The sequence below is a fragment of the Saccoglossus kowalevskii genome, chromosome 1 (genome assembly GCF_978046115.1).
Source record: "Saccoglossus kowalevskii chromosome 1, keSacKowa6.1, whole genome shotgun sequence".
NCBI lineage: Eukaryota > Metazoa > Hemichordata > Enteropneusta > Harrimaniidae > Saccoglossus > Saccoglossus kowalevskii.
Window position 1 is genome coordinate 42,992,917 of NC_140641.1, and position 13,758 is coordinate 43,006,674.

General features: G+C 35.4%; 1 protein-coding gene across 1 annotated transcript in view; it reads left to right on the top strand.

Annotated features, from left to right (window-relative positions):
- Window positions 1-6,098: 6,098 nt before the first annotated feature.
- LOC144352906 (beta-galactoside alpha-2,6-sialyltransferase 2-like) overlaps window positions 6,099-13,758 on the top strand; it is a 31,930-nt gene continuing 24,270 nt past the window's right edge. The window contains exons 1-2 of the mRNA XM_085498015.1: window positions 6,099-6,690; window positions 6,791-6,987. Of these exons, the coding sequence (XP_085354141.1) occupies window positions 6,099-6,690; window positions 6,791-6,987 (789 nt within the window). The remainder of the gene's footprint in view (window positions 6,691-6,790; window positions 6,988-13,758) is intronic.

The following is a 13,758-nucleotide window of genomic DNA, read 5'->3' on the forward strand; positions in this document are numbered from 1 at the left end:
CTAACAATGAGACACAACATGCATTCTCATTGCTAACAATGAGGCACAACATTCATTCTCATCAATAACAATGAGACACAACATTCATTCTCGTCAATAACAATGAAACACAACATTCATTCTCATCAATAACAGTGAGACACAACATTCATTCTCATTGCTAACAGTGATACAAACATGCATTCTCATTGCTAACAGTGAGACACAACATGCATTCTCATTGCTAACAGTGATACAAACATGCATTCTCATTGCTAACAGTGAGACACAACATGCATTCTCATTTCTAACAGTGATACAAACATGCATTCTCATTGCTAACAGTGATACAAACATGCATTCTCATTGCTAACAGTGAGACACAACATGCATTCTCATCAATAACAATGAGGCACAACATTCATTCTCATCAATAACAATGAGACACAACATTCATTCTCATCAATAACAGTGAGACACAACATTCATTCTCATCAATAACAATGAGACACAACATTCATTCTCATTGCTAACAGTGAGACACAACATTCATTCTTATTGCTATCGATGAAACACAACATTCATTCTCATTGCTAACAATGAGACACAACATTCATTCTTATCGCTATCAATGAGACACAACATTCATTCTCATTGCTAACAATGAGACACAACATTCATTCTCATTGCTAACAATGAGACACAACATTCATTCTCATTGCTAACAATGAGACACATCATTCATTCTCATTGCTAACAATGAGACACATCATTCATTCTCATTGCTAACAATGAGACACAGCATTCATTCTCGTCAATAACAATGAGACACAACATTCATTCTCGCCAATAACAATGAGACACAACATTAATTCTCATCAATAACAGTGAGACACAACATTCATGCTCGTCAATAACAATGAGACACAACATTCATTCTCATTGCTAACAGTGAGACACACCATTCATTCTTATTGCTAACAATGAGACACAACATTCATGCTCATCAATAACAATGAGACACAACATTCATTCTCATTGCTAACAGTGAGACACAACATTCATGCTCATCAAGAACAATGAGACACAACATTCAATCTCATTGCTAACGGTGAGACACAACATTCATGCTCATCAAGAACAATGAGACACAACAATCATTCTCATTGCTAACAATGAGACACAACATTCATGCTCATCAATAACAATGAGACACAACATTCATTCTCATTGCTCACAGTGAGACACAACATTCATGCTCATCAATAACAATGAGACACAACATTCATTCTCATCGCTAACAGTGAGACACAACATTCATGCTCATCAATAACAATGAGACACAGCATTCATTCTCATTGCTAACAATGAGACACAACATTCATTCTCATTGCTAACAATGAGACACAACATTCATCCTCATTGCTCACAGTGAGACACAACATTCATGCTCATCAATAACAATGAGACACAACATTCATTCTCATCGCTAACAATGAGACACAACATTCATGCTCATCAATAACAATGAGACACAGCATTCATTCTCATCGCTAACAGTGAGACAACATTCATGCTCATCAAGAACAATGAGACACAACATTCATTCTCATCGCTAACAGCGAGACACAACATTCATGCTCATCAATAACAATGAGACACAACATTCATTCTCATCGCTAACAGTGAGACACAACATTCATTCTCATCAATAACAATGAGACACAGCATTCATTCTCATTGCTAACAATGAGACACAGCATTCATTCTCGTCAATAACAATGAGACACAACATTCATTCTCGTCAATAACAATGAGACACAACATTCATTCTCGTCAATAACAGTGAGACACAACATTCATGCTCATCAAGAACAATGAGACACAACATTCATTCTCATTGCTAACAACGAGACACAACATTCATGCTCATCAATAACAATGAGACACAACATTCATTCTCATTGCTCACAGTGAGACACAACATTCATGCTCACCAATAACAATGAGACACAGCATTCATTCTCATTGCTAACAATGAGACACAACATTCATTCTCATTGCTAACAATGAGACACAACATTCATTCTCATTGCTCACAGTGAGACACAACATTCATTCTCATCAATAACAATGAGACACAGCATTCATTCTCATTGCTAACAATGAGACACAACATTCATTCTCATTGCTAACAATGAGACACAACATTCATCCTCATTGCTCACAGTGAGACACAACATTCATGCTCATCAATAACAATGAGACACAACATTCATTCTCATCGCTAACAATGAGACACAACATTCATGCTCATCAATAACAATGAGACACAGCATTCATTCTCATCGCTAACAGTGAGACAACATTCATGCTCATCAAGAACAATGAGACACAACATTCATTCTCATCGCTAACAGCGAGACACAACATTCATGCTCATCAATAACAATGAGACACAACATTCATTCTCATCGCTAACAGTGAGACACAACATTCATTCTCATCAATAACAATGAGACACAGCATTCATTCTCATTGCTAACAATGAGACACAGCATTCATTCTCGTCAATAACAATGAGACACAACATTCATTCTCGTCAATAACAATGAGACACAACATTCATTCTCGTCAATAACAGTGAGACACAACATTCATGCTCATCAAGAACAATGAGACACAACATTCATTCTCATTGCTAACAACGAGACACAACATTCATGCTCATCAATAACAATGAGACACAACATTCATTCTCATTGCTCACAGTGAGACACAACATTCATGCTCACCAATAACAATGAGACACAGCATTCATTCTCATTGCTAACAATGAGACACAACATTCATTCTCATTGCTAACAATGAGACACAACATTCATTCTCATTGCTCACAGTGAGACACAACATTCATTCTCATCAATAACAATGAGACACAGCATTCATTCTCATTGCTAACAATGAGACACAACATTCATTCTCATTGCTAACAATGAGACACAACATTCATCCTCATTGCTCACAGTGAGACACAACATTCATGCTCATCAATAACAATGAGACACAACATTCATTCTCATCGCTAACAATGAGACACAACATTCATGCTCATCAATAACAATGAGACACAGCATTCATTCTCATCGCTAACAGTGAGACAACATTCATGCTCATCAAGAACAATGAGACACAACATTCATTCTCATCGCTAACAGCGAGACACAACATTCATGCTCATCAATAACAATGAGACACAACATTCATTCTCATCGCTAACAGTGAGACACAACATTCATTCTCATCAATAACAATGAGACACAGCATTCATTCTCATTGCTAACAATGAGACACAGCATTCATTCTCGTCAATAACAATGAGACACAACATTCATTCTCGTCAATAACAATGAGACACAACATTCATTCTCGTCAATAACAGTGAGACACAACATTCATGCTCATCAAGAACAATGAGACACAACATTCATTCTCATTGCTAACAACGAGACACAACATTCATGCTCATCAATAACAATGAGACACAACATTCATTCTCATTGCTCACAGTGAGACACAACATTCATGCTCACCAATAACAATGAGACACAGCATTCATTCTCATTGCTAACAATGAGACACAACATTCATTCTCATTGCTAACAATGAGACACAACATTCATTCTCATTGCTCACAGTGAGACACAACATTCATGCTCATCAATAACAATGAGACACAACATTCATTCTCATCGCTAACAGTGAGACACAACATTCATGCTCATCAATAACAATGAGACACAGCATTCATTCTCATTGCTAACAATGAGACACAGCATTCATTCTCATCGCTAACAGTGAAACACAACATTCATTCTCATTGCTAACAATGAGACACAACATTCATTCTCATTGCTAACAATGAGACACATCATTCATTCTCATTGCTATCAATGATTAACAACATTCATTCTCATCGCTATCGATGATACACAACATTCATTCTCATCGCTAACAATGAGACACAGCATTCATTCTCGTCAATAACAATGAGACACAACATTCATTCTCGTCAATAACAATGAGACACAACATTCATTCTCGTCAATAACAGTGAGACACAACATTCATGCTCATCAAGAACAATGAGACACAACATTCATTCTCATTGCTAACAACGAGACACAACATTCATGCTCATCAATAACAATGAGACACAACATTCATTCTCATTGCTCACAGTGAGACACAACATTCATGCTCACCAATAACAATGAGACACAGCATTCATTCTCATTGCTAACAATGAGACACAACATTCATTCTCATTGCTAACAATGAGACACAACATTCATTCTCATTGCTCACAGTGAGACACAACATTCATTCTCATCAATAACAATGAGACACAGCATTCATTCTCATTGCTAACAATGAGACACAACATTCATTCTCATTGCTAACAATGAGACACAACATTCATCCTCATTGCTCACAGTGAGACACAACATTCATGCTCATCAATAACAATGAGACACAACATTCATTCTCATCGCTAACAATGAGACACAACATTCATGCTCATCAATAACAATGAGACACAGCATTCATTCTCATCGCTAACAGTGAGACAACATTCATGCTCATCAAGAACAATGAGACACAACATTCATTCTCATCGCTAACAGCGAGACACAACATTCATGCTCATCAATAACAATGAGACACAACATTCATTCTCATCGCTAACAGTGAGACACAACATTCATTCTCATCAATAACAATGAGACACAGCATTCATTCTCATTGCTAACAATGAGACACAGCATTCATTCTCGTCAATAACAATGAGACACAACATTCATTCTCGTCAATAACAATGAGACACAACATTCATTCTCGTCAATAACAGTGAGACACAACATTCATGCTCATCAAGAACAATGAGACACAACATTCATTCTCATTGCTAACAACGAGACACAACATTCATGCTCATCAATAACAATGAGACACAACATTCATTCTCATTGCTCACAGTGAGACACAACATTCATGCTCACCAATAACAATGAGACACAGCATTCATTCTCATTGCTAACAATGAGACACAACATTCATTCTCATTGCTAACAATGAGACACAACATTCATTCTCATTGCTCACAGTGAGACACAACATTCATGCTCATCAATAACAATGAGACACAACATTCATTCTCATCGCTAACAGTGAGACACAACATTCATGCTCACCAATAACAATGAGACACAGCATTCATTCTCATTGCTAACAATGAGACACAACATTCATTCTCATTGCTAACAGTGAGACACAACATTCATTCTCATTGCTAACAGTGAGACACAACATTCATGCTCATCAATAACAATGAGACACAGCATTCATTCTCATTGCTAACAATGAGACACAGCATTCATTCTCATCGCTAACAGTGAAACACAACATTCATTCTCATTGCTAACAATGAGACACAACATTCATTCTCATTGCTAACAATGAGACACATCATTCATTCTCATTGCTATCAATGATTAACAACATTCATTCTCATCGCTATCGATGATACACAACATTCATTCTCATCGCTAACAATGAGACACAACATTCATGCTCATCAATAACAATGAGACACAACATTCATTCTCATTGCTAATAGTGAAACACAACATTCATTATCATCGCTAAAAATAAGACACAACACTCATTTTCATCGCTAACAATGAGACAACCTTCATTCTCATCGCTAAGAGTGATACACAACATACACATCGTACATACTTCCCACTATCAGTAAGACATAAAATCGCTCTCATCGCTAACTACTATATGACAATATATTCCATGGTTCCTTTATAATGTGCTTCACACTGAATATTAAAAATGATTCGTTATCTACAATCTTGAATCTAACAAATGATTTAATAATATTCACTTTTAATTCAGATGTGCCTTTGAACGATGATATAACCATGCATTTTGCGATGAATATGATTGCGACGTCTTCTGGGGAAAATGTACTATATTGTTATTTGACCTGATATCCAATAAGATGTACACGTGTTGATGGATTGACAACGTACTCTGGTTTTACAGCAATGAAGTACTATATTAAAAAATACTGTTCGCCAGTCCGCATTATTGCTGTTATTGCTTTACTTATAGCAGTACATTTTATGTACCAATTCACAAAAATTCCAGATGTTCACGTGTTTGTCTTGTATTCATGTACTAATTGCAAAGAGAAAGTCACAGATGATTGGGCTAAATCTACTAAAGATTTAACAAGGGCGAAACAGATACAAGTTGAAGCTGTCACATATTCGAACAATATTTCGGGTACAAAATTTAAAATTACTCTTCCGGACCTCAGAAACGCTGAATTGAAAAAATCAATTGAAGCTTATGATAAACAATTTGACAACAGTTACGCTATTCCGTTACTAAACACTCATGGAGTGAAATATCCACTTGGGAAGTTTGATGGAACACTTACTAAAAATAACGTTCTGTGTAAAGTTAAACTTGCATTACCAATTGTACTAGGACAAGATACAGTACCGTTCAAGGAAATGGGACTAGCAAAATACTTCCCAGAACAATCTATTTATGAAAAGTATCGATATGAACGATGTGCCGTCGTATCCAGCTCCATCTTCATGAGCGGAAGCAGCTTTGGGAAGGAAATAGGTAATATTTAGAAGATACAATACTACTTTTGCAAACACGATTTTAATGAAGTTTGCTAAATTTATTTATTTGATTTAATGAGGTGCATTTCCATTTGAAGATTCTCATGATGCTGTAGTAAGATTCAACAGTGCCCCCACCGATGGTTTTGAGAAAGATGTAGGTGAAAAGACAACATTCCGCATTATTAATGGTGATGTTTGTTTCTCTGATTACGCTGATGGATCAGACAGCATGTTCCACAATACTACATTGTTGATGTGGTGGACAGGACCTTACAATGGTAACCTATATAGGGTAAGTGAACATTGCATTACAAATACAGACAGATTGGCTCTTACAATGTGAATCTATCCAGAGTTACTACAGTGACAACCTATCCACAGTTATCTAATTTTGCAATGGAAACTTATTCTTATAGTGATAGTAAGTGTAGCTTATATTAGCAATCTCTCTACAGTAATGGGCCTTACAGTGATAAGCTATACAACGTAAGTGTAACTATTAGTAACACACACCAAATTTGAGAGAAACTTACGTGATAACGTATCCAGACTATGACAAGATATCAATATCAAGTAGACCTAACAGTTGTAACTTATCCACAGTAAGTGGACCTCAATTTTACAACTTGCTCAGAGTAATTGTAATACTTATAATGACACCTTATTCAAATTAAGTGCACCTGGCCATGACAGTACATTGGCAACATACGCAGAGTGAGTGGACATTACCGTAGTAGAGTAAGTTTACCTTACACAGACAGACTATCCAGAGTAAGTTGACTTTACATTGACAGACTATCCAGAGTAAGTTGACTTTCCATTGACAGACTATCTAGAGTAAGTTGACTTTACATTGACAGACTATCTAGAGAAAGTTGAGTTTACATTGACAGACTATCTAGAGTAAGTTGACTTTCCATTGACAGACTATCTAGAGTAAGTTGACTTTACATTGACAGACTATCTAGAGTAAGTTGACTTTACATTGATAGACTATCCAGAGTAAGTTGACTTTACATTGACAGACTATCTAGAGTAAGTTGACTTTACATTGATAGACTATCCAGAGTAAGTTGACTTTACATTGACAGACTATCTAGAGTAAGTTGACTTTACATTGACAGACTATCCAGAGTAAGTTGACTTTACATTGACTGACTATCTAGAGTAAGTTGACTTTACATTGACAGACTATCCAGAGTAAGTTGACTTTACATTGATAGACTATCCAGAGTAAGTTGACTTTACATTGATAGACTATCTAGAGTAAGTTGACTTTACATTGACAGACTATCTAGAGTAAGTTGACTTTACATTGACAGACTATCTAGAGTAAGTTGACTTTACATTGACGGACTATCTAGAGTAAGTTGACTTTACATTGACAAACTATCCAGAGTACGTTGACTTTACATTGACAGACTATCCAGAGTAAGTGGACTTTACATTGACAGACTATTCAGAGTAAGTTGACTTTACATTGACAGACTATCCAGAGTACGTTGACTTTACATTGATAGACTATCCAGAGTAAGTTGAGTTTACATTGACTGACTAACTAGAGTAAGTTGACTTTACATTGACTGACTATCTAGAGTAAGTTGACTTTACATTGACAGACTATCCAGAGTAAGTTGACTTTACATTGACAGACTATCCAGAGTAAGTTGACTTTACATTGACAGACTATCTAGAGTAAGTTGACTTTGCATTGAAAAAATATCTAGAGTAAGTTGACTTTACATTGACAGACTATCTAGAGTAAGTTGACTTTACATTGACAGACTATCTAGAGTAAGTTGACTTTGCATTGATAAACTATCTAGAGTAAGTTGACTTTACATTGACAGACTATCTAGAGTAAGTTGACTTTACATTGACAGACTATCCAGAGTAAGTTGACTTTACATTGACAGACTATCCAGAGTAAGTTGACTTTACATTGACAGACTATCTAGAGTAAGTTGACTTTGCATTGATAAACTATCTAGAGTAAGTTGACTTTACATTGACTGACGATCTAGAGTAAGTTGACTTTACATTGACAGACTATCCAGAGTGAGTTGACTTTGCAATGATAGACTATCTAGAGTAGTTGACTTTACATTGACAGACTATCTAGAGTAAGTTGACTTTGCATTGATAGACTATCTAGAGTAAGTTGAGTTTACATTGACAGACTATTCAGAGTAAGTTGAGTTTACATTGACTGACTATCTAGAGTAAGTTGACTTTACATTGACAGACTATCCAGAGTACGTTGACTTACATTGACATACTATCTAGAGTAAGTTGAGTTTACATTGACTGACTAACTAGAGTAAGTTGACTTTACATTGATAGACTATCTAGAGTAAGTTGACTTTACATTGACAGACTATCTAGAGTAAGTTGACTTTACATTGACAGACTATCTAGAGTAAGTTGACTTTACATTGACAGACTATCCAGAGTAAGTTGACTTTACATTGACTGACTATCTAGAGTAAGTTGACTTTACATTGACAGACTATCCAGAGTAAGTTGACTTTACATTGATAGACTATCCAGAGTAAGTTGACTTTACATTGATAGACTATCTAGAGTAAGTTGACTTTACATTGACAGACTATCTAGAGTAAGTTGACTTTACATTGACAGACTATCTAGAGTAAGTTGACTTTACATTGACGGACTATCTAGAGTAAGTTGACTTTACATTGACAAACTATCCAGAGTACGTTGACTTTACATTGACAGACTATCCAGAGTAAGTGGACTTTACATTGACAGACTATTCAGAGTAAGTTGACTTTACATTGACAGACTATCCAGAGTACGTTGACTTTACATTGATAGACTATCCAGAGTAAGTTGAGTTTACATTGACTGACTAACTAGAGTAAGTTGACTTTACATTGACTGACTATCTAGAGTAAGTTGACTTTACATTGACAGACTATCCAGAGTAAGTTGACTTTACATTGACAGACTATCCAGAGTAAGTTGACTTTACATTGACAGACTATCTAGAGTAAGTTGACTTTGCATTGAAAAAATATCTAGAGTAAGTTGACTTTACATTGACAGACTATCTAGAGTAAGTTGACTTTACATTGACAGACTATCTAGAGTAAGTTGACTTTGCATTGATAAACTATCTAGAGTAAGTTGACTTTACATTGACAGACTATCTAGAGTAAGTTGACTTTACATTGACAGACTATCCAGAGTAAGTTGACTTTACATTGACAGACTATCCAGAGTAAGTTGACTTTACATTGACAGACTATCTAGAGTAAGTTGACTTTGCATTGATAAACTATCTAGAGTAAGTTGACTTTACATTGACTGACGATCTAGAGTAAGTTGACTTTACATTGACAGACTATCCAGAGTGAGTTGACTTTGCAATGATAGACTATCTAGAGTAGTTGACTTTACATTGACAGACTATCTAGAGTAAGTTGACTTTGCATTGATAGACTATCTAGAGTAAGTTGAGTTTACATTGACAGACTATTCAGAGTAAGTTGAGTTTACATTGACTGACTATCTAGAGTAAGTTGACTTTACATTGACAGACTATCCAGAGTACGTTGACTTACATTGACATACTATCTAGAGTAAGTTGAGTTTACATTGACTGACTAACTAGAGTAAGTTGACTTTACATTGATAGACTATCTAGAGTAAGTTGACTTTACATTGACAGACTATCTAGAGTAAGTTGACTTTACATTGACAGACTATCCAGAGTAAGTTGACTTTACATTGACGGACTATCTAGAGTCAGTTGACTTTACATTGACAGACTATCCAGAGTAAGTTGACTTTACATTGACAAACTATCCAGAGTAAGTTGACTTTACATTGACTGACTATCTAGATTAAGTTGATTTTACATTGACAGACTATCCAGAGTAAGTTGACTTTACATTGACAAACTATCCAGAGTACGTTGACTTTACATTGACAGACTATCCAGAGTAAGTTGAGTTTACATTGACAGACTATCTAGAGTAAGTTGACTTTACATTGACAGACTATCTAGAGTAAGTTGACTTTACATTGACAGACTATCCAGAGTATGTTGACTTTACATTGACAAACTATCCAGAGTAAGTTGACTTTACATTGACAGACTATCCAGAATAAGTTGACTTACATTGACAGACTATCTAGAGTAAGTTGACTTTACATTGACAAACTATCCAGAGTACGTTGACTTTACATTGACTGACTAACTAGAGTAAGTTGACTTTACATTGATAGACTATCTAGAGTAAGTTGACTTTACATTGACAGACTATCCAGAGTAAGTTGACTTTACATTGACAGACTATCTAGTGTAAGTTGACTTTGCATTGATAAACTATCTAGAGTAAATTGACTTTACATTGACTGACTATCTAGAGTAAGTTGACTTTACATTGACAGACTATCCAGAGTAAGTTGACTTTGCATTGATAGACTATCTAGAGTAAGTTGACTTTACATTGACTGACTATCTAGAGTAAGTTGACTTTGCATTGATAGACTATCTAGAGTAAGTTGACTTTACATTGACAGACTATTCCGAGTAAGTTGAGTTTACATTGACTGACTATCTAAAGTAAGTTGACTTTACATTGACAGACTATCCAGAGTAAGTTGACTTTACATTGACAGACTATCCAGAGTAAGTTGACTTTGCATTGACGGACTATCTAGAGTCAGTTGACTTTACATTGACAGACTATCCAGAGTAAGTTGACTTTACATTGACAAACTATCCAGAGTAAGTTGACTTTACATTGACTGACTATCTAGATTAAGTTGATTTTACATTGACAGACTATCCAGAGTAAGTTGACTTTACATTGACAAACTATCCAGAGTACGTTGACTTTACATTGACAGACTATCCAGAGTAAGTTGAGTTTACATTGACAGACTATCTAGAGTAAGTTGAGTTTACATTGACAGACTATCTAGAGTAAGTTGACTTTACATTGACAGACTATCCAGAGTATGTTGACTTTACATTGACAAACTATCCAGAGTAAGTTGACTTTACATTGACAGACTATCCAGAGTAAGTTGACTTACATTGACAGACTATCTAGAGTAAGTTGACTTTACATTGACAAACTATCCAGAGTACGTTGACTTTACATTGACAGACTATCCAGAGTAAGTTGACTTTACATTGACAGACTATCCAGAATACGTTGACTTTACATTGATAGACTATCTAGAGTAAGTTGAGTTTACATTGACTGACTAACTAGAGTAAGTTGACTTTACATTGATAGACTATCTAGAGTAAGTTGACTTTACATTGACAGACTATCCAGAGTAAGTTGACTTTACATTGACAGACTATCTAGTGTAAGTTGACTTTGCATTGATAAACTATCTAGAGTAAATTGACTTTACATTGACTGACTATCTAGAGTAAGTTGACTTTACATTGACAGACTATCCAGAGTAAGTTGACTTTGCATTGATAGACTATCTAGAGTAAGTTGACTTTACATTGACTGACTATCTAGAGTAAGTTGACTTTGCATTGATAGACTATCTAGAGTAAGTTGACTTTACATTGACAGACTATTCCGAGTAAGTTGAGTTTACATTGACTGACTATCTAAAGTAAGTTGACTTTACATTGACAGACTATCCAGAGTACGTTGACTTACATTGACATACTATCTAGAGTAAGTTGAGTTTACATTGACTGACCACCTAGAGTAAGTTGACTTTACATTGATAGACTATCTAGAGTAAGTTGACTTTACATTGACAGACTATCCAGAGTAAGTTGACTTTACATTGACAGACTATCTAGAGTAAGTTGACTTTGCATTGATAAACTATCTAGAGTAAGTTGACTTTACATTGACTGACTATCTAGAGTAAGTTGACTTTACATTGACAGACTATCCAGAGTAAGTTGACTTTGCATTGATAGACTATCTAGAGTAAGTTGACTTTACATTGACAGACTATCTAGAGTAAGTTGACTTTGCATTGATAGACTATCTAGAGTAAGTTGACTTTACATTGACTGACTATCTAGAGTAAGTTGACTTTACATTGGCAGACTATTCAGAGTAAGTTGAGTTTACATTGACTGACTATCTAGAGTAAGTTGACTTTACATTGACAGACTATCCAGAGTATGTTGACTTTACATTGACATACTATTCAGAGTAAGTTGACTTTACATTGACAGACTATCCAGAGTAAGTTGACTTTACATTGACAGACTATCCAGAGTAAGTTGACTTTACATTGACTGACTATCTAGAGTAAGTTGACTTTACATTGACAGACTATCCAGAGTAAGTTGACTTTACATTGATAGACTATTCAGAGTAAGTTGACTTTACATTGACTGACTATCCAGAGTAAGTTGACTTTACATTGACTGACTATCCAGAGTAAGTTGACTTTACATTGATAGACTATCCAGAGTAAGTTGACTTTACATTGACTGACCACCTAGAGTAAGTTGACTTTACATTGATAGACTATCCAGAGTAAGTTGACTTTACATTGATAGACTATCTAGAGTAAGTTGACTTTACATTGATAGACTATCCAGAGTAAGTTGACTTTACATTGACAGACTATCCAGAGTAAGTTGACTTTACATTGACTGACTATCTAGAGTAAGTTGACTTTACATTGACAGACTATCCAGAGTAAGTTGACTTTGCATTGATAGACTATCTAGAGTAAGTTGACTTTACATTGACAGACTATCTAGAGTAAGTTGACTTTGCATTGATAGACTATCTAGAGTAAGTTGACTTTACATTGACTGACTATCTAGAGTAAGTTGACTTTACATTGGCAGACTATTCAGAGTAAGTTGAGTTTACATTGACTGACTATCTAGAGTAAGTTGACTTTACATTGACAGACTATCCAGAGTATGTTGACTTTACATTGACATACTATTCAGAGTAAGTTGACTTTACATTGACAGACTATCCAGAGTAAGTTGACTTTACATTGACAGACTATCCAGAGTAAGTTGACTTTACATTGACTGACTATCTAGAGTAAGTTGACTTTACATTGACAGACTATC